At 41.7% G+C, this 23,922-nt stretch overlaps 1 protein-coding gene across 1 annotated transcript in view; it reads left to right on the top strand.

Moving 5' to 3' along the window:
- Nucleotides 1–23,922, top strand: part of LOC124789110 (calcitonin gene-related peptide type 1 receptor-like) — a 151,018-nt gene that overhangs the window by 103,161 nt on the left and 23,935 nt on the right. The window contains exon 6 of the mRNA XM_047256397.1: nucleotides 4,970–5,055. Within this exon, the coding sequence (XP_047112353.1) occupies nucleotides 4,970–5,055 (86 nt within the window). The remainder of the gene's footprint in view (nucleotides 1–4,969; nucleotides 5,056–23,922) is intronic.

Here is a 23,922-nt window from a genome sequence, read left to right as displayed (position 1 = left end):
ATATCAACTGCGTTTTTTAAAATAGGAAACCCCATTTTTTATTACTTATTCGTGTAGTACGTAAAGAAATATGAATGTTTTAGTTGGACTACTTTTTTCGTTTTGTGATAGATGGCGCTGTAATAGTCACAAACATTGTGTTGTTGTTGTGGTCCTCAGTCCTGAGACTGGTTTGATGCAGCTCTTCACGCTACTCTATCCTGTGCAAGCTTCTTCATCTCCCAGTGGCTGCTGCAACCTACATCCGTCTGAATCTGTTTAGTGTATTCATCTCTTGGTCTCCCTCTACGATGTTTACCCTCCACGCTGCCATCCAATACTAAATTGGTGATCTATCGATGTCTCAGAACATGTCCTATCAACCGATCCCTTCTTCTAGTTAAGTTGTGCCACAAGCTCCTCTTCTCCCCAATTCTATTCAATACCTCCTCATTAGTTATGTGATCAACCCATCTAATCTTGAGCATTCTTCTGTAGCACCACATTTCGAAAGCTTCTATTCTCTTCTTGTCTAAGCTATTTATCGTCCACGTTTCACTTCCATACATGGCTACACTCCATACAAACACTTTAAGAAACGACTTCCTGACACTTAAATCTATGCTCGATGTTAACAAATTTCTCTTCTTCAGAAACGCTTTCCTTGCCATTGCCAGTCTACATTTTATATCCTCTCTACTTCGACCATCATCAGTTATTTTGCTCCCCAAATAGCAAAACTCCTTTACCACTTTAAGTGTATCATTTCCTAATCTAATTCCCTCAGCATCACCCGACTTAATTCGACTACATTCCATTATCCGCATTTTGCTTTTGTTGATGTTCATCTTATACCCTCCTTTCAAGAGACTGTCCATTCCGTTCAACTGCTCTTCCAAGTCCTTTGCTGTCTCTGACAGAATTACAATGTCATCGGCGAACCTTAAAGTTTTTATTTCTTCTCCATGGATTTTAATACCTACTCTGAACTTTTCTTTTGTTTCCTTTATTGCTTGCTCAATATACAGATTGAATAACATCGGGAATAGGCTACAACCCTGTCTCACTCCCTTCCCAAACACTGCTTCCCTTTCATATCCATCTGCTTTCTGTATAAATTGTAAATAGCCTTTCGCTCTCTATATTTTACCCCTGCCACCTTCAGAATTTGAAAGAGAGTATTGCAATCAACATTGTCAAAAGCTTTCTCTAAGTCTACAAATGTTAGAAATGTAGGTTTGCCTTTTTTTAATCTAGCTTCTAAAATAAGTCATAGGGTCAGTATGGCCTCACGTGTTCCAACATTTCTACGAAATCCAAACTGATCTTCCCCGAGGTCGGCTTCTATCAGTTTTTCCATTCGTCTGTAAAGAATTCGCGTTAGTATTTTGCAGCTGTGACTTATTAAACTGATAGTTCGGTAATTTTCACATCTGTCAACACCTGCTTTCTTTGGGATTGGAATTATTATATTCTTCTTGAAGTCTGAGGGTATTTCGCTTGTCTCATACACCTTGCTCACCAGGTGGTAGAGTTTTGTCAGGACTGGCTCTCCCATGGTTGTCAGTAGTTACAATGGAATGTTGACTACTCCCGGGGCCTTGTTTCGACTCAAGTCTTTCAGTGCTCTGTCAAACTCTTCACGCAATATCATATCTCCCATTTCATCTTCATCTACATCCTCTTCCATTTCCATAATATTGTCCTCAAGTACATCGCCCTTGTATAGACGCTCTATATACTCCTTCCACCTTTCTGCTTTCCCTTCTTTGCTTAGAACTGGGTTTCCATCTGAGCTCTTGATATTCATGCAAGTGGTTCTCCTTCCTCCAAAGATCTCTTTAATTTTCCTGTAGGCAGTATCTATCTTACCCCTAGTGAGATAAGCCTCTACATCCTTACATTTATCCTATAGCCAGCCCTGCTTAGCCATTTTGCACTTCCTATCGAGATCAGTTTTGAGACGTTTGTATTCCTTTTTGCCTGCTTCATTTACTGCATTTTTGTATTTTCTCCTTTCATCAATTAAATTCAATATTTCTTCTGTTACCCAAGGGTTTCTACTAGCCCTCGTCTTTTTACCTATTTGATCCTCTGCTGTCTTCACTATTTCATTCCTCAAAGCTACCCATTCTTCTTCTACTGTATTTCTTTCCCAGATTCCTGTCAATTGTTCCCTTAAGCTCTCCCTGAACTCTGTACATCCTTTGGTTCTTTGTTTGTCCAGGTACCATCTCCTTAAATTCCCACCTTTTTGCAGTTTCTTCAGTTTTAATCTACAGTTCATAACCAATAGATTGTGGTCAGTCCACATCCGCTCCTGGAAATGTCTTACAATTTAAAACCTTGTTCCTAAATCTGTCTTACCATTATATAATCTGTCTGATACCTTTTAGTATCTCCAGGGTTCTTCCATGTATACAACCTTCTTTGATGATTCTTAAACCAGGTATTAGCTATGATTAAGTTATGCTCTGCGCAAAATTCTACCAAACGGCTTCGTTTTTCATTTCTTAGCCCCAATCCATATTCACCTACTATGTTTCCTTCCCTCCCTTCTCCTACTGACGAATTCCAGTCACCCATGACTATTAAATTTTCGTCTCCGTTCACTACCTGAATAATTTCTTTTATCTCATCATACATTTCATCAATTTCTTCGTCATCTGCAGAGCTAGTTGGCATAGTCACAAACATACGGCTCACAATTTTAGACGAACAGTTGGTAACTGGTAGGTACGTTTGAACATTTTATTTCAGTTGTTCCAATGTGATACATGTACCTTTGTGAACTTATCATTTCTGAGAACTCATGCTGTTACAGCGTGATTACCTGTAAATACCACATTAATGCAATAAATGCTCAAAATGATGTCCGTCAACCTAAATGCATTTGGCAATACGTGTAACGACATTCCTCTCAACAGCGAGTAGTTCGTCTTCCGTAATGTTCGCACATGCAATGACAATGCGCTGAGCATGTTGTCTGGCGTCGTCGGTGGATCACGATAGCAAATATCCTTCAACTTTCCCCACAGAATGAAATCCGGGGACGTCAGATCCGGTGAACGTGCGGGCCACGGTATGGTGCTTCGACGACCAATCCACCTCTCATGAAATATGCTATTCAATACCGCTTCAACCGCACGCGAGCTATGTGCCGGACATCCATCACGTTGGAAGTACATCGCCATTCTGTCATGCAGTGAAACATCTTGTTGTAACATCAGTAGAACATTACGTAGGAAATCAGCATACATTGCACCATTTCGATTTCCATCGGTAAAATGGGGGCCAATTATCCTTCCTCCCATAATGCCGCACCATACATTAACCCGCCAAGGTCGCTGATGTTCCGCTTGTCGCAGCCATCGTGGATTTTCCGTTGCCCAATAGTGCATATTGTGCCAGTTTACGTTACCGCTTTTGGTGAATGACGCTTCGTCGCTAAATAGAACGTGTACAAAAAATCGGTCATCGTCCCGTAATTTCTCTTGTGCCCAGTGGCAGAACTGTACACGACGTTCTAAGTCGTCACCATGCGATTCCTGGCGCATAGAAATATGGTACGGATGCAGACGATGTTGATGTAGCATTGTCAACGTCGACGTTTTTGAGATTCCCGATTCTCGCACAATTTCTCTGCTACTGATGTGCGGATTAGCCGCAACAGCACCTAAAACACCTACTTGGGCATCATGATTTGTTGCAGGTCGTGGTTGACGTTTAACATGTGACTGAACGCTTCCTGTTTCCTTAAATAACATAACTATCCGGCGAATGGCCAGGACACTTGGATGATGTCGTCCAGGATACCGAGCAGCATACATATTACACGCCCGTTGGGCATTTTGATCACAATAGCCAACATCAACACGATATCGACCTTTTCCGCAATTGTTAAACGGTCCATTTTAACACGGGTAATGTATCACGAAGCAAATACCGTCCGCACTGGCGGAATGTTACGTGATACCACGTACTGATACGTTTGTCACTCTTACAGCGCCATCTGTCACAAAGCGAATAAAGTGGTCCAACTAAAACATTAATATTTCTTTACGTACTACACGAATATGTAATAAAAATGTGGTTTCCTATTTAAAAAAAAACGCACTTGATATCCGTTTGACCTATGGAAGCGCCATCTAGCGAGCCAACCGTAGCGCCATCTGGTTTCCCCCTTCAAGCTAGACGAGTTTCGTTCTTTGTAGTTTTTTCGTTTGATGATTATTTCGTGAGATATTTGGCCCAGTCACTATCAACGGACCACCCTGTATAGGTGTAAAGAAGTTCATGTAAGAAAGAGTTTCATCGGTTATGCTAGTATGTTCCACATCTTTGTGTTTCCCATAATTAATGGACTACAATTTGTAGAAAATAGTGTCTGATGTGGAAAGAAAGCGAGCCATGACTCAAATCCAAATATCATATTGTTTCTTGTGTGTATGATGACTGTCCTGAAAGTAAGGTCACACCTTTTACGTTCATCGTGCATCAGTAAGTATTGACTGGATACCAAAAGTTACCTCTTTGTTTATTTCATTGTATGTTACATTTTGTTTGTAGATCTTATTTACTTTTGTCAAATTCTTAATCTCTAAATACATAAAAAGTACAATGTTAATAGCTGATATACATTTTGGGAGAAACAGTAGTTAAGCAGCGGATACAGAAGGTACATTCCAAAATATAGCGTAGAAAAGTTTACTTGATGCTTTCACTGAATCTGTTGAGCGACAGTCTGAGTGCCCTGCAATTTAATATCCAATGTGCCCAGACTACCATCGTATTTCTTAGGAGTTTTTATACATTGACGAATGTGGATCAATGTGAACAAGTAGCTAATTTAAAAATACACGCATTATTTCGTCTATATGCTGATCATTTTAGGCAGCATTAGTTACAATTCTGTTTAACATTTTTCACATTCCTATACAGTAAGCAGATGCTTTGCTGGCTTGTGAACTACGCTGTTGGGTGTGTGCAGGTGAACTCTGTGTTCCTGGCACACATCGTGTGCATCCTGGTGAGCAAGTTGCGAGCCAACCACTGCCGGGAGCCCAGCTTCTTCAGGTGAGTCATGGCGTCGTCGCCACTTCAGTTTGCGTGTTTTGTTGTAGGCCAGCCGTATAGTGACGAAGGAGCCTTCGACAGCTGTTGAGGTTATGCATTATGCTGTGCTCAGTGATGGAATTAAAACAACAAGTAACGTTGAGATTCAGTGTCCCATCGACAGGAAATTCATTAAAGACTGAAGAGCATCAGCTCCGATTTGACAAACATAAAGCCAGAAATACTGTGGTGGGACATTGGAAACAACCATTTTAACATTCGCCGTATTTAATTTACGAAAACCGCAGAAAATTTAGTGCACGATGTTGACAATCCTCTCAAATGTACTGTTTGCTGACTGTTTCCCTGTAGCTCTTGTACTAACATTTCTTTGTGTTTACACTGACAAAACGCATGCAATATGAGCATGATATTAATCTGTTAACTCCTTCGGAAAAGTAAATGCCACAAAGATACGTAGGGTTTTATGATAGATGAGGACCTTGAAAGGTGCTACTACCGGTTCTAATTTAACTTGAATGCACAGAAAATTATGGGGTCTGGTATTAATGCCCTGAAATTTTCACCCTTTACATGAAATTGGACCCATAAATGAATAAAATCACGATCTGAACACACTGAATGTAATATCACGTAGTAGGCAAACATTCACAGAGCAACGGGTCGTATAAAGGCGTCATTTAACGTAAATGAATGGAAGACAAGTTGCAACCACGTTTTTCAGCCATCCTAAAACAACCTGTCAACGTGAATGCCACATTTCTTGTAGGAGAGACACATGCTATGCAGTTGCACACCATGTGTCCTAAGACGTAACAACAAAGTTGTTTTCATAGCAGTGTAAAGTTTCGATGCGTTCACTACTACAGCACATATACTGAATTTCTCTGCAATTCGTATTTACCTTGCTCGACTGTGAAATTGAACATAAGATGGGAACGTACTGTTTCTGTTGAAGGTAGTTTATCGCTTTATTAGTTCTGGCAAAGGCATTTCTTTATAAATGTTACATTCGCACATGGCACTCGCATGGACAAAGGTAAGTGAGCACATGTGCATATGAGCATAAAAGATCGCAGATTGAAGCATGACTTCGAAAGTGAAGTAGTTCGTGAGAGATTTAAATTTCATTTCCAGTTATTATTGAGAAAGCAGAAAAGAAAATTTATGAACAACATATGCAAGTGTGAAATTACAGTGAAATGCAGACCTTCAGCCGCGTACAGGCGATGATATACGGGGACAGTTAAAAATGTGTGCCCCGACCGGGACTCGAACCTGGGATCTCATTCTTACATAGCAGACGGTCTCCTCGTCTGAACCATCGAGGACACAGAGGGTAGTGCGACTGTAGGGACTTATCTCTGGCATGCTCCCCGTTAGACCTACATTTCCAACTTAATGTCCACACGCTACATTTACAGTGCACCTGCCCACTATACTCATTACTCGCGGCAGTCAATTTACCGATTTCCGATTCGGACACGTCCGAATCAACAGATACAATCTTCATATAAATAAGGCTTACCGGTCAATAATATTTTTCAGTGCGGATGCACTCACATTGCCCGAACTCTTACGGTAATAGGTATATCGACTGGCGCAAGTAATGAGTCTAGTGGACAGAGGTATTGCAAATGTAGCGTGTGGACAGTTAGTTGGAATTGCGTGTCTCACTGAGAACGTGCCAGAGATAAGTCCCTGCAGTCGCATTATCCTCTGTCTCCTCGATGGATCAGACGTATAGAACGCCTGCCAGGTAAACAGGAGATCCCGGGTTCGAATCCCGGTCGGGGCGCACATTTTCAACTGTCCCCCTTGATATTTATCAACCCCTCTACGCAACTAAAGGTCTGGATTTCATTGTAATTTCATTCTTCGAGAGCTGCAAGATCACCAATCTAATCTGTTCTTTCGGACACGTCCGAAAGAGCAGATACCATCTCCGTATTCATATAAAAGTGTCCCCTGACGGACCACACGAACGTACAAACATTCACAAAAAGCAGAAAATAATCTTATATGGTTTACAGAGAAACGGAAGACTGGAATGTGTTACAAGTCACACTGACCAACCGTATTTCAAATCTGCACCAAGTAACCTGATTGGCTGACAAAGATTTGCTCAGAATGACTTACATGTAGACATGCGTCTCTCTACTCAGCTGAAGAAGAGACTTCTCTTTGAGGCGAAAACATAGACTAGTAGGTCTTTGAATTATTAGAGTGACTTGCTACTCTCATATTGATACATAACGTCAAAGACGTTTATAACAGATGACTTTCAACCTTACACTATAGAAAATATCTTTAATACCAAATTTTACATCTTCATAAGTACTCGAAAGTCACCGTGCCTTGTGTGGCCAAGTGCTTTTGGTAAAGGAAACATTATCCCATAGCACTTACCACTCTACCAACTATAAGGCAGTCGACAACATCTCTTCTTCTTTCCCCACCTCCCTAATTTTCTTGCTTTTTTACATTTGCTCGTCAAATACTTTCGATTTACGTCGACTTATAGGTTATATTTGTATTTACAATCACTGCTTTTTTAAAATGCTGGTAATACCCTAATGCTTCATTCATAAAAAGATTCACGGCTTCGGTATTACCGAATGGTGGTGCCCTGTATAACACTTAAATTCAAGTATATATTCGAGTCATTCTACCGAAGGTGACTCCCACAGGGAGTTATTAAATAGTTTCTAATAAGGACCATGACCTCCCACAGGGAGTTATTAAATAGTTTCTTATAAGGACCACGACCTCTCAGCACGAAAGCTCTAACAAAAATAAGTTTGACCTGTTGCTTCAGTTAGAAACTGATGAGCCTCAAGCAGAGGCAGGTGTAGACAGGACACAACAAACTTTCAATAGGAAATTGAAAAAGAATGTAGGAAAGTCATCGAAAAGGAAGAAAGTTTTGTTGTTAGGCAGTTCTCATGCCAGAGGTGTAGGCCAACTTCTGCAGGAGGAATTAGGACCAGAATACCAGGTCACAAATTTTTTCAAACCAAGTGCTAGTCTGGATCAGATGACAGAGGATTTAGGTTCACTCTGTAAAGGATTTACCAGGGAAGACACTGTGGTTATTGTGGGAGGGCCAGGGAACAGCATCGACAGAGATCCTGGGTACAGGATAGAGTGTGACCTGGTAAAGATTGCGTCGGCATCGAGACACACCAATGTTGAATTTGTATCTGTCCTGAGACGCCATGACCGGCCTCATTTGAACTCTTCTGTTGGGAGAGTTAATTTGGAGTTGGAACGGCTGCTTGGGTCGGGTGCGGGGGCTCATATTGGTGTGGTTCCTGTTGATTATCTCAGTAGGTGGGACTATTCCAGGCACGGCCTACATCTCAACAGGAAAGGGAAGGGGAAACTGGCTGGGGTAATAGCAGGAAATTTAAGGGGGGGAGGCACTGCCATGAATGGTAAAATACCAGTGCTTACAGGTGTTGGAGCAGCACCTTTTTTAGGATAGGTAAGACAGAAAGATATCAAGTTCTACGAGAGGTCAGGATTGAAACAAATCTTCAGTTTAGGAAAGAAATTAAACAGCACAATTCTAGCACATTTGATCACCAATCACAGCTATCAATTATAAATTTTCACCAATCACCAGAAATTTTATCTCCACCAAGTTGTATCTCAGTCCTAGGTAATTGCATTGATGAATTAAAGTCACCCAACCCAGTTGACATAATCTGCCTCTCTGAACACCATGTGACCACTGGTATAGGAACTAGGCCTAAGCACAATGAGAAACTCAGACAGGAGAGTGCTGCAAATGTTAGAATAAGGAAAGGTTCTCATAAAAGTATAATTAAAAATAATGTAAGTATATTTCATCAAAATGTTGGACTTTAAAGAATAAAGTAGATGAGCTTCTGGTTTGTTTAGAAGATTTAGAAGCTGAGAATGAAATAGATATACTATGCCTGTCTGAGCATCACATTGTTACTGATATGGATAAGGTAAATGTAAGTGGATATAAGCTCTCTGCACATGTAATGAGAGAAAATATGGAGAAAGGAGGAGTTGCCATATATGTCAAAAGTTATCATTGTGCAAAAAGTATAGAAACAAAAAAGTTTTGTGTAGAGAAACATATAGAAGCATGTGCCTGTGAGCTTAAATTAAATAAAGGCACATTTATAATTGTAACTGTATATAGGTCCCCATCAGGAAATTTTCATCTATTTCTGAAAAATTTGGACTCCTTGTTGTGCTATCTGTCAGACAGGGGGAAGCAAATTATTATTTGTGGGGACTTCAATGTAGATTCTCTGAAAGAGGGTAATAGGAAAAATGATCTTGAAGTATTACTCGGTTCTTTCAATTTGACACCCGTTATTGATTTTCCTACTCGGGTGGTAAAGGATAGCAGCTCACTGATAGATAACTTCTTTATAGACCAAGATAAGTTTAACCAGATAAATGCTCAGCCTGTTGAGAATGGTCTTTCTGATCATGGTGCACAGCTAGTTACAATATATGACATAGCTCCATTCAGCAATACTAAACAGTCCTCCAAAGTAGTACGTTCAGTCAACGATTTAACAATTGCAAATTTCAGGGAAAGCCTACAGCAGTTAGACTGGGATGAGGTGTACCATGAACCTGATGCCAATTTAAAATATAATTTATTTCATGACATTTTTGTAAATGCATTTGAAAACTGTTTCCCCAAGAAAATAGTTAAATATACTCATAAGAAACCTTGTAACAAACCATGGCTTACTAAGGGTATAAACATATCTTGTAACCGGAAAAGGGAAATGTATCTGACAGCAAGAAAGAGTAGTGACCCAGAAACTATCAAAAATTATAAAAACTACTGTGTTATATTAAGAAAAGTTATTAAAAATCCAGGAGTATGTGTATCATGTCTGAAATCAGCAATTCTGATAATAAAATTAAAACAATTTGGAATATTATTAAAAGAGAAACAGGTCAACCAAGAGCAGAGGAAGACAGTATTACCATCAAATTGAATGAAAACTTTATGAACAAAAAGTCAGAAGTTGAAAATATTTTTAATAATCATTTTCTAAATGTTGTGGATATAGTAGGATCCAAGTGTTCATTAGAAGATGCTAGGCTGTTAATGGAAGAGGCCATACCTATGCAATTTGATACAATTGAAATCTCACCCACTTCTCCCTCTGAAATTAGGAAAATAATAAACTTGCTTAAAAGCAAAAACTCACATGGAATTGATGGCATTTCCAGCAAAATACTAAAAGCTTGTTCTCAACAGATAAGTAAGATTCTCAGCCACCTGTGTAATAGCTCTCTGGAACAGGGCATTTTCCCTGATAGACTGAAATATGCTATTGTTATACCTTTGCATAAAAAGGGGGATAGATCTGATGTCAACAATTACCGTCCAATCTCCCTTCTAACAACTTTATCCAAAATTTTTGAGAAAGTAATGTATTCAAGAGTAGCTTCACATATGTGTAAAAATGAAGTACTAACAAAATGTCAGTTTGGTTTCTAGAAAGGTTTTTCAACAGAAAATGCCATATATGCTTTCACCAGTCAAATTTTGAATGATCTGAATAGCCGAACACCACCCATTGGGATTTTTTGTGATCTCTCAAAGGCTTTTGATAGTGTAAATCATGAAATTCTGCTTGACAAGCTCAAGTATTGTGGCATGAGTGGGACAGTGCACAAATGGTTTAATTCGTACCTAACTGGAAGAGTGCAGAGAGTTGAAATAAGTAGTTCTCGTAACATGCAAAGATCAGCACATTCCTCAAACTGGGGAACTATCAAGAATGGGGTTCCACAAGGGTCAGTCTTGGGTCCTTTGTTCTTCTTATTATATATTAATGACTTGCCATTCTATATTCATGAAGATGCAAAGTTAGTTCTCTTTGCTGATGATACAAGTATAGTAATCACACCTGACAAACAAGAATTAACTGATGAGATTGTCAATACTGTCTTTCAGAAAATTACTAAGTGGTTCCTTGTAAACGGACTTTCACTGAATTTTGATAAGACACAGTACATACAGTTCCGTACAGGGAATGGTACGACGCCATTAATAAATATAGACCTTAATCAGAAGCATATAGCTAAGGTAGAATATTCCAAATTTTTAGGTGTGTCCATTGATGAGAGATTAAATTGGAAGAAACACATTGATGATCTGCTGAAACGTTTGAGTTCAGCTACTTATGCAATAAGGGTCATTGCAAATTTTGGTGATAAACATCTTAGTAAATTAGCTTACTACGCCTATTTTCACTCATTGCTTTCATATGGCATCATATTTTGGGGGAATTCCTCACTGAGGAATAAAGTATTTATTGCACAAAAGCGTGTAATCAGAATAATAGCTGGAGTCCACCCAAGATCATCCTGCAGACATTTATTTAAGGATCTAGGGATATTCACAGTAGCTTCTCAGTATATATACTCTCTTATGAAATTTGTTATTAACAACCAAACCCAATTCAAAAGTAATAGCAGTGTGCATAACTACAATACTAGGAGAAAGGATGATCTTCACTATTCAAGATTAAATCTAACTTTGGCACAGAAAGGGGTGAATTATACTGGCACTAAAGTCTTTGGTCACTTACCAAATAGTATCAAAAGTCTGACAGATAACCAACAAGTATTTAAGAAGAAATTAAAAGAATTTCTGAATGACAACTCCTTCTACTCCATAGAGGAATTTTTAGATATAAATTAAGAAAAAAAAGAAAAAAATATTTAAAAAATAAAAAATAAAAATAAAAAATAAAGAAAAACAAAAAACACAAAAAAATAAAGTTGTTATATTAACTTAAGTATGTTGTTAAATTAACCTAATTATGTCACGTATTAGAAAATTCGACTCGTTCCACATCATTACGAAATATCGTATTCATGATCCATGGAACTAGTATTAATCTAATCTACACAAGTTTCATGCAGTGCGCAAATGTATTCATTGTATCATTCACAGGTTTATGTACATTTGTTATCCACACTGAACCGAATCCAATTTCGATAGCTGTGAACATTGGTAATTAAGATCTGGCTCAGAAATATATATTTTAATGGGAGTATGCAGCATTAAGGAAGTTAGATTATTTTTGACAGTTATGTCGAGAGTACTAATGCAGTGGAAAATTACTTGGTGTAGGTGAAATTCAACATGGGGATGAGACGCGACAACATTCCTCCATTCCTTTCTGAATGAATTCTGTAGAAGAGTCATTCACGCTTTTGCCTTTTATTTACTGCAGATCCCTTAAGGACAATTGTTAGTGTCAGTGACTGTAATGAACAATAGGTCACATGGTCATCGAAAGCAGCAGAACTTCTACATGGTTCTACTTGCCTACCTTTCTAACCTCGTCACTAATTTTTAAACTGTGCAAGCCACTATTTGATGCGTTCCAGTCATGATAGTCAAAAGCTTCCTTTGCATCTTCAAATGGTATAAATGTAGATTTCCCTTTCTTCAGCTATCTTCTGAGAAAAGAATGCCATCATTACTGATTTAAGTGTTCTTATATTTCGCTAGAATCAAACCGACCTTCTCCGAGGATTGCTTCTACCAGTCTTTTTATTCTTCTGAACATATTTTGTTTCCTTTTTTTTCGACCCTGACTTATGAAAATGATGTCTCGGTAGTACAAAGATCTTTGAGTGAAATTTGATGTATTACGTTGTTCTTCAAGCATGAAGGTGTTTCACCCGTCTCATACATGTTGCATACCAGGTGTAACAGTCTTGTCGTAGTACATTCTCCCACGGATATCAACAATCCTGAGAGAATGTCGTCTACTCCACGGACCTCGTTTAGACTTCGGTCTTTCATTATTTTGTTAAACTCTTCTCGTAGTATCGCATCCACCATTTCCTCTTCATTCACTTTCTCTTCTCTGTCCATAATATTGTGTTCAAGACTGTCCTCTTTGTGTAGCCCATTTATGTATTATTTTCAGCCTTCCCTCATTCACTAGTACTGGCTCGTCCTCGGAGCTCTTAATACTCATACAAGTGCTTTTGGTTTCTTTAATCTTCCTATAGCCACTACCTATCATTCACATAACCACACATGCTTCTACAACATTTTTCTTGCAGCAGTTACCTGCTTTGTCATTTCACAGAATTACTAAATTCTAAACAAAAATATTAAACCATTTTATTTTGTTTATTCAAACGAAGTTTGCTTCAGTATGTGCACTTGCAAACTACTTCGGATTTTTCTCGATTAGCACAAGCACGTGAAGTAGGGGTGTTCGATCCATTAGTCGTAGGCGTTGAGCATCGCTTACACTGGATCGTGTATGAGTCCCCCACCTGGCTGAGAAACTGATGAGGAAATTTCAGTACAGCGGTGGGTTTATCTACAGACTGTCTGTCGTTATGCAACTGCTTTAACGAAGATCGATATTTCCTCAGAGAACGTATTCCAGGATATGGGGCAGGAAGAGACAGGGAAAAACCGTTTTTTTATTTTTATTTTAGGTCATTCACAAACAAAGTTTTTATGTATCCTAGACTGTCTACCATCGATAAGCTAAGAATAAGAGCTTGAGAGATTACACATGGCATGCTGCAGTGAGATTGGGGAGAAAGGGAACCGAAGTTCAGTGTTTACTGCATTACCAATGGAAATAGCGTTGAACTTAACATGAAAAGTAAATTAATATGGTAAATGGTATAAGAGATTAGCATTCCTAATCAACTGTGAGGATCGTCACACTAAATTTATACACAGCTACAACGCTATTGGAAAAAAAAGCCGTATTTTTACCATAATGCGATTTGCTTTCGATACTGGTCTGCATTATCGCGTCTTAAATATGTGCGTACTCAATATCCGAGCAGATATGCTATTTAATAAAGAATTTGTTAGCAAACATATCTCAATATATCTTTTGTAAATAGACAGACGTCATCAGAAATGTGGTTAGAGATCGACGTACCTAGGGGTATTGTGATCGGTCCGCCATTGTCCCTACTCTATGTAAATGACCTGAAAGATAGCATACGTAGCCCCACAAGACTCTTCACAGACAACATAGATGTGCACACGGATGTGACACATTGGAAACTTTTTGTTACAAAGTGAATGGTCTTTCCATGGTGCAAAGATTGGCAAACCACTGTAAACATAAAAAAGTAACGTAACGTGCCTACATAGACATTTAAGAACTTTTATCTCTTTTATAGGTGGTAAGTCAACACCTTGAAAGATCCCCTCGTTGTATTAAACCTCTATAAAAGTTTCTCAGAAAGCGGTACAGGTGACATACAGCAGAACTGGTCGCTCCTTCCCACTCGAGACAGTGAAAGTTACGTTAACGCTCCCTTGGATTACCTTAATGTATTGGCGCGTAGGATTCTCTCCCACTTGTTCTCCGTAGATTTCTCGTTAATGTTGTCATTTACAACAGTACTTGCAGCATACTGGATCAGTTCGAAGAGGCAAGCAGATGATTTGTGTCTATAAACTCGGAATGAGGGTAGCTAACCTTTTTGAAATAAGTCCCGGGATGCCATTACGGTGTATTTACGACGGTTGCCCAGAAAGTAATGCACCTCTTTTTTTTTCTTCAACAATTCTTTATTGAACATAACGAGAATTATACACACTAAAGAATGGTGTTTTATGTACAAACCCTGTTTCTCCATTCCGTTCTATGGCGTACCTACAGCGCAAGGCAAGGGCGTGTATGCCCTCTTGGTACCAATCTCTGTCCTCGAGCGCAGCCAGTGCTTCACTGTGTGAATCACATCCTCATCGTCCTCAAAATGTTTTTCGTGAATGCCATCCTTTAACGCGCTAAACAAGTGGAAGTCCGAAGGCGCTAGGTGAGGGGTGTAGGGTGAATGGGGAAACACTGTCTAACACTGTTTTGCGATGTGTTCAGCAGTCCCCAGACATGTGTGGGGCCGAACGTTATCGCGTTGCAGCAAAACATCTCCTTGGTTGCTGTGGAGTAGAAGTCAGCGGAAGCACGTCTTGAGATTTGTTAATGTGTTGAAGAAGCTTCTGAATTAACGGTACCGCCTCTTCGCATCACCTCCACAGTCCCAGAACACTGTGATCATGACCTTACCGGCGGGAGCAGTTGCTTTGAATTTTTTCTTCTGTGAGGAGTGGGAATGGCGTCGTTTTATCGACTGTCGTTTTGTTTTGGGCTCAAAATGGTGAACCCAGGTTTCATCACCTGTCACAATCTGGGAAAAGAAGGCCTCCCCCTCAGCTTCAAAACGTTGCAACAAATCAAGACAAATATTTTTTTTTTCTGTGCGATTTCTGATCTACCGTTAGACACTGCGGGACCCATCTTGCACGCACTTTTAAATATCCAAGAGTGTGGATAACTGCATCTACACTTCCTTTGGTGATTGACAGATGCAGCGCCAACTGCCGAGTCGTAACGCGTCTGTCCTCGCGAATGACGACAACAGCTCGCTGCAACGTGTCAGGTGTGACAGCCGAGGATGGTCTCCCCGACCGCTGCAAATCGTGGAGCTCCGCCGAACCGCCTTCTGATGACCTCACCCTCCGTGCCCAGTGACTAACTGTACTTCTGTCGACAGCAGACGCTCCATAGACTTAAGACAAGCGTTAGTGAATATTTCCCACAGGTTCTTTCTCTGCAGTGAGAAATTCAATGGCGACACATTGTTTGTAACGTACATCAATTACATACGCCATTTTGAAACTGTCCTGCATCTACACTATTTGTTGGAAGTGAGGGAAACTTGGCGCGCTCACTCATGAGACTTCAAATAATACATACTCGTACGTAACGTTTCGCAATCGTAACATTGTTTTCGGCTGAGAAAAATGTGCGGTGCATTCCCTTTCGGGCAACCCTTGTATTAGCGAACGCTGTAAAATAGTTTAAAGTTAAGCAGATGAAACAATTAAGCACGAAAGTTGCTAACGACTGAGAGCGTGCTTAAGACGACTATTATGGGGAATAGTCTCACATTACACCCTCTCACCGACTGACTAAGTTCATATCTGGATAATTTTTATTCATTTTCAGATTTAACAAGTTTAATGCATAATGATATTGTAGTATAAAAGCTTGACTCACAATTAAGCTCCTCTTAGCATTTACCGTGTCAAATGTTGTCTCTAATAATTAGTATTTATTAAAGGAAACTATCAGTTTCGTCCCTGAGTGACGTATCTACGTATAGATCACAAAGCGTGATTCTTTCTCATGGCTTCCATACATCTCGTGACTCCAAACGGTCTGTGAACAACATTGCACGATACCAATATGTTCCAAAAAGCCGCGCGTGAAAATATGATTCTTCAGGTGGTCATATCTCGAATTCTATTGATCACAGAGATAAGGGGTCAACTGTTTTGAGTAGCACTTGGTCTAGCGATCATCTGTATAACTATCGGAAGAACAGTGATACCGTAGACATCCTACAGTGCAGAGTCAGAAATTAAACATTACAAACTTCCTCCAGCGCAGGCTAATTGAGCAAATCGGTTGGTTCTTTTGCATCAGGTGTGTTCTAGGGTCGACCTTATGCGGCTTTTAGAAGCACCATCAGTTCATGGGCGGTTCCTGAGGAAACGCCGAAAAACCATGATTTTTGGGAATGAAAAGTACCGAGTGTGGAGATCGCCACCTCTGTAATTTCTATTCATGGCAGACCGGCCAAATTTTTAGCACATCTTCTTAAGCAGATATTCTCTGGTAACATCAAGGCTTGTTTTGATATTGTTATCTGTTACCGCGATGTCGGGGTTCAAAGTTACCGCTCGTATGCACCTAAAATGTGCGCGTAACATCCGGTTTGAAGCGTAAATGTTGTTTTAAATAACCTATTGAACGTATAGCAATGTTTCTGGGGTCATCACAAGGGTGCTGAGGCCACAAAAATCGGTTTGTAGTCGTCATTTCTTAATCATTAAAACTTCATGACGTGCTGTCTCTATATAAACGGTTCTTCACGCCAGGCTAGTCTGTCTTCGCGTGGAAAATTATTCGATAGTGCCACCTTTTGGCGTCAGCGCCTTGCAAAAATTATTTTGTCGTACAAAGTTCCTTGGTCTAGCCTAAAATTGTTGTGCATTTTTGTGTAAAATAGTGTAAAATAAACCTGTATTTGATGGGAGACGATTTTGTGTTAACCCTTTGTTATTTGTTGTGTACATGAGTCAAGCACGTAAATGTGACGAAGTGTATAAATGAACTGTCAAAACATTACTGACTTACAGAATTCGTTTTACATAAGCAGCACACCCTGCTGTAACGGGAAAATGAAGGGAACGAGCTGAAAAATGCTCTCACCGGAGCACAAAAATGGTGAACATGTTCCTCTTTAAAAGACTTCGACAGAAACTTGAAGAACCGACTGCCATAATCCTTACTCCGCCTTCATCACCAAAAATTCTGGCATGCCGAGATATTCGTGCTTTCTTGTGCTGAAAAGGTGTAGCACAGAGACAGTGAGGATGGAAGAGAGAGGAGGCAGTGACAGTGGGAGATGGAGAGAAGAGATAGTGATGGTGGTAGAGAAAAAGTAGTAGTGAAAGAGAAAGAGACGTGCATGAAGACAATGTCAGTCGGAGCCGAAGAGGCAGGAGATAGTAACGGTCACAGCGACAGTAAAAGGGACAAAGAGATGGGTGAAGATAGCAGTAGTGGGAGCAAAAGAGAGAGTGGAAATGAAAAAAGAGATGATACATAGGCTTGAGTGTGGTCTGGACCTCCCCCAAACTCCATCCAGACCAGCATACTTTAACACGAAAAACATATCCCAATTTGCCTTATCCTCTACTTCCACATGTTAAAGTTTCCCAGTGTAGGAGGCAAAACCTTGAACAAACCATATCCAACGACCTGTAAGGAGGGGAGACAATGGTGGCTGAAAAAAATACAGCAGACTGTAAGCAAGACAGAAAGAAACTATGGCAATGGGAGAGAAAAAGAATGGAACAAAAACAATGGGAGTGAGAGAGAGAATCAGTGAAAGGAGGGTGGTTAGGAAGAGCGAGAGAAATGGTTGAAGCCTGGGACAGTGTAGGAGATAGACAGAAGGAAGTACCAATGGGAGAAAAAAGACATATTGGGAGAGAGACATATATGTAGGCAGTGGCAGTAAGAGGGAGATCCTGGGTATGAAGGCTTCACTACAGAGAGAGATAACGCGGAAGGGATTTAGAATGTTCTGTGTTAAAAGAGAGCGAAAAAGGTCGCATGCTAAAGTTTTTGGTGAGGAATGTGGAACAAGGCTTGAGACAGTTGGTGCCTGCTTTCTGTCAGCCTTTTAAAGACGAGCCTATCCTCCTTTTTTGTGCTCCAACAGGAACATTTCTCAGCTGATGTCTTATTGCTGTGCCATATGGTTCCACCGTTACCGATGCCTGTGTGGGAAACAGTTTCTCGCTTGCTGCTGTTGTATTCTGCTGTATTGCTTAAGCGAGAATGTGCTAGCTGTAGCGTCCCAACAAAATGTAGAAATTAGAAAACAAAAGTCTGCCCCACATGAAAAAAACTTCAACATTCGTGTATCTAGGAACTATCGCCAGGAGTGGTTTGAGGTGAAATGAGTGCATGAACCTAACCTTCGGGAAAGCATACATTCTAGACGCCAGTTTCTTGCAAGAATCGTAAAAGAAACATAATTCAGCCGTGAAATATTTCTTACAAGAAATCTTCTTTCCAGAAATTCTGTAGAATTGTTCTTTATGGAACTGGATTAACAGAAGATAGATGTAGATTCAAGGAATAGCCGCATCTTTTATAAGGGGGCATGTTTCTTCAGGCCTTAGTTTGTAATTTTATCCGTAGACCATCCCCTACGAAGAAGAGTTGCCTAATCAGGTTTCGTCACTGCATTACCCCTAACATTTACTATCTGTAACTACAATGTAGCCTAATAAATTTAGAGTCTGCTTCACCCCCAGATATATTCCCGCAACTAATACTCGACTTATTAACTCTGTCAGTTGGTAGCGCTTGTATATGATGTCCCATACTGGTGATGCTCATATTTCTTCCACTGTCATGGCTGCAGATGAATGCCCCAATGAAGGTGTGCCACTCGCCTGCGCTGGATGTCGACCTTCCAAGTCTCTTTGTCACTTTTACACTGAAGCGCCAAAGAAACTGGTATAGGCATGCGTATTCTAATACAGAGGTATGTACTGGGCAGAATACGGTGCTGCGGTCGGCAACGACTATGTAAGACAGCAAGTATCTGGTGCAATTGATAGATCGGTTACTGCTGCTACAATGCCAGGTTATCAAGACTGAAGTGAGTTTGAACATGGTGTTGTAGGTGTACGAGCGATGGGACATAGCATCATCGAGGTAGCGATGAAGTAGGGGTTTTCCCATGCGACAATTTCACGAGTGTACCGCGAACACCAGGAATCCGGTAAGACATCAGATCTCCGACCGCTGCGGCCGGAAAAAGATCCTGCAAGAACGGGATCAACAACGTCTTCAGAGAATCGTTCGACGTGACAGGAGTGTAGCTCTTCTGCAAATTACTACAGGTTTCAATGTTGGGTTGGTTGGTTGTTTCGGGGAAGGAGACCAGACAGCGAGGTCATCGGTCTCATCGGATGAGGGAAGGACGGGGAAGGAAGTCGGCCGTGCCCTTTGAAAGGAACCATCCCGGCATTTGCCTGGAGCGATTTAGGGAAATCACGGAAAACCTAAATCAGGATGGCCGGACGCGGGATTGAACCGTCGTCCTCCCGAATGCGAGTCCAGTGTCTAACCACTGCGCCACCTCGCTCGGTTTCAATGTTGGGCCATCAACAAGTGTCAGTGTGCGAACCATTCAACGAAACATCATCGATATGGTCTTTCGGAGCCGAAGGCCCACCCGTGTGCCCTTGATGACTGCACGACACAAAGCTTATGCCTTGCCTGGGCCTGTCACCACCGGTATTGGACAGCTGATGACTGGAAACATATTGCCTGGTCGGACGAGTCTCTTATCAAATTGTATCGAGTGGATGGACGTGTGCAGGTATGGAGACAAGCTCATGAATCCATGGACCCTGCATGTCAGCAGGGGACAGTTGGAGCCGGTGAAGGCTTCGCAATGGTGTGGGGCCTGCGCAGTTGGTGTGGTATGGGACCCCTGATACGTTTAGATACGAGTCTGACAGGTGACACGTATGTAAGCATCTTGCCTGATCACCTGCGTTCATTCATGTCCATTCCACATGCAGACGGACTTGGGCAATTCCAGAAAGACAATGCAACACCCCACACGTCCAGAATTGCTACAGAGTGGCTCCAGGAACAGTCGTCTGAGCTTAAACACTTCCACAGGCCACCAAACTCCCCAGACATGAACATTATTCAGCATATGTGGGATGCCTTGAAACGTACTGTTCAGAAGAGATCTCCATCCCCTCGTACTCTTACGGATTTATGGACAGCCCCCACGACTCATGGTGTCAATTCCTCCAGCAGAACTTGAGACATGCCACGTCGTGTTGCGGCACTTCTGTGTGCCCGCGGGTGCCCTACGCGATATTAGGCAGGTGTACCAGTTTCTTTGGCTCTTCAGTGTATTTCCCTCTGTGTGTTCCCTTTCAGTGAGTGCCTCACAGACTGACACCAGACCGAAGTGTCTTTGGGTTACAGCCTACTGTAATCAGAAATACCTCCACCAGCGCAGTCAAGAAGGTTCGCCCGAGTCTAAGGAGCACTGAAGTTTGAACGTGACGCGAGCCCTCTCTACGACGATCACGACAGACCTGCTGGTGGCAGGCTTGGACACACACTGACGCGCCCCCTGGGACGGCTGTTGCAGAGATTCGCCCTTGGAGCCGCCAGACCGCCCTCGGCGCCCACCGCTGGTGATCATCCCTTTAGAGATCCTCCCAGACCTGTCCTCCTCGAGGTCCATAGGCGCCCAGCTAGATCCCTGCCTAGTCTGGTGAGTCATTGCCTGCACTGCGGTATCGGGTCACTTCTCAAATATACCTCATGGTAACACTACAAAACACTGCTCATCGTTAAAATTATAACAGCATGAAGACTGTATAAACACTCGTTAAATTGGCGTTTGGACATGAAAATGATTAACATTTCAGCACAACAGCACAAAAGCATGAGGCCTATTTCTTTTAATGTCCTTTCGGTCACGAAATGGAAACCACAATGAAAATGAAAAATGTTTTACTTGCAGTATTTAGCTACACCATCGAACGACTGCTCTACATAGTCAAAAATGGTTCAAATGGCTCTGAGCACTATGGGACTTAACATCTATGGTCATCAGTCCCCTAGAACTTAGAACTACTTAAACCTAACTAACCTAAGGACAGCACACAACACCCAGTCATCACGAGACAGAGAAAATCCCTGACCCCGCCGGGAATCGAACCCGGGAACCCGGGCGCGGGAAGCGAGAACGCTACCGCACGACTCTACATAGTCGCCGCTGAGACTTACGCATTGGTCGTTGTGGCCGAGTGGTTCTAGTCGCTTCAGTCTGGAACCGCGCGACCGCTACGTTCGCAGGTTCGAATCCTGCCTCGGACATGCATGTGTGCGATATCCTTAGGTTGGTTAGGTTTAAGTAGTTCTAAGTTCTAGGGGACTGATGACCTCAGATGTTAAGTCCCGTAGTGCTGAGAGCCATTTGAACCATTTATTTTATTTATTTATTATTATTATTATTTTTTTTTTTTTTTGCGTCGTGCCAACATTCCAATACTGTCGTCGCAGAAGACAGTCGCCTTTACTCTCTGCAAATTCCCTGCTCCTTGTCTGTAACAAACTGCTGTCATCATAGCCAGCGGTTCATGTGAGCACAACAGATTTGCACAAACCTTGATCGGATTTTCAATGTGGTTTTAATTGCACAACCGAGCGTACTTCGGAAAAAAAACCTCGTATGTCGGCAATACACCATCTGTATTCTGTACACAAAGAAATATTACGCAGAAGGTTTCTATTTCATTATTCGCATTTGAGTGTTGGTTGTTCGCGAGGCGTCTGTGTTCAAAGAACAAACTTCTACTAGCGTGTGTCGGAGTTGGACAGCTGCGGGATTGTGGCCTATCGGAGCGTGGATTATCGTTCTGCACTATTGCTGCTCGATTTGGTCGGGATACCACGATTGTCACGTGAATATGGAATCGAGAAGTTCAGGAGGGTCGCACTGAACTCATTGAAAAAGGATCTCAATGTATCCATGTGACCAGTGACGGACAGACATACACTGAGGTGGCAAAAGGCATTGGATAGTGATACACACATGTATAGGTGGTGGCAGTATCGCGTACACAGGGCATAAAAGGGCTGTGCGATGGCGGAGCTGTTATTTGTACGCAGATGATTGATGTGAAAAGATTTCCGACGTGATTGCGCCCACAACATTAACAGACTTTGAACGCGTAATGGTACTTGGAACTACGCGCGTGGAACAATCCATTTCGGAAATCATTAGGGAATTCAATATTCCGAAATACGCAGCGTCAAGAACGTGCCGAGAATGCCAAATTTCAGTCATTAACTCTCACTACGGAGGACGCAGGGTCTTCACTTAATTATCGTACAGTTGTCAGTGCTAACAGACAAGCAACACTGAGTGAAATAACCGCAGATATCAATATGGAACGTACGACGACCGTATACGTTAGTACAGTGCTGAGAAACTTGGCGTTAGTAGGCTGTGGCAGCAGACGAACGACGCGAGTGGCTTTGCCAACAGCACATCAGAGCTAGCAACATGACAGGGCCTATACTGGGCTTGGGGCCATATCGGTTGGACCCTAGACAACTGTAAAATCATGCCCTGATCAGCTGAATCCTGATTTCAGTTGGTAAGAGCTTATGGTAGAGTTAGAATATGGCGCAGACCCCACGTAGTCATAGACCTAGGTTCTCATCAAGGCAGTATGCAAGTTTGTGGTGGCTCCGTTATAGTGTGGGCTGCGTTTACATGGAATGTACTGGGTCCTGTGCTCCAGTTGAACCGATTATTGACTGGCAATTGTAATTTTGGGCTGCTTGGAGACCATAACCTTCATATTCCCAAACAATTACGGAATTTTTATGGATGACAAAGCGGCTGTCACCGGACTACAGTTGTTCACGATTGGTTTGAAGAGCATTCTTGCCGATTCGGGCGAATAATTTGAGTACCCAAATCTCGACATGAATCCCAACGAAATTATATAGGACATAATCGAGAGGTCAGTTCGTGCACAAAATGCTGAACCGGCACCACTTTCACAATTATGGACGGCTATTGAGCCAGCACGGCTCTATATTTGTGCAGGAGACTGAGGGCGACTTGTTCAGTCCGTGCCACGTCTGCTGCACTGTGCTGACTAAAAGGAGATGCGACACGGTGTTACGAGGTATGCAATGACTTTTGTCACCTCAGCGTACTGTTCATGCAGGATTGTACAGTCGAGTAACATACATTGAGAAAATGGGCCTGTTTGCAGCAAGACAAGTATCTGCAGGACGTCTGGAGCGCCACTGATTGCCAGCCCAGTGGCCATTGTTGCTGCTTCTCCTGAAGCGGCAGCAGAAGTAGGTGCGAACATGTGGTGCTCCCAACGAAATCAGAGAACGCAGTGTTATCATGGTGTTTCATCAGACGAGTCCCTGTGCTGTGCACAGCATCGCGATAGCCGTATCCGTGTGTCGAGGCTGCGAGAAGAAAAAGTGTTGCCACATTCGATGCGTCGTCATCATGCGGGCCCAGCACCTTCTGCGATATTATCGTGTTACATTGGGTACACCTCTGGTTTTGGACAGCGACCGTTACATTTCAGTACGTAAAAGCCAGTTCCTGTCCTATACCTTAGAGGACTGTCTGACATTGTATTTCAACAAGATCACATGTCTCCATGCCGTCCTGATGTACCTCGAT

Source organism: Schistocerca piceifrons, chromosome 3 (assembly GCF_021461385.2).
Source record: "Schistocerca piceifrons isolate TAMUIC-IGC-003096 chromosome 3, iqSchPice1.1, whole genome shotgun sequence".
Lineage (NCBI taxonomy): Eukaryota > Metazoa > Arthropoda > Insecta > Orthoptera > Acrididae > Schistocerca > Schistocerca piceifrons.
The sequence above is the reverse complement of the archived record's forward strand: the minus strand, read 5'-3'. Positions and strand labels throughout refer to the sequence as shown.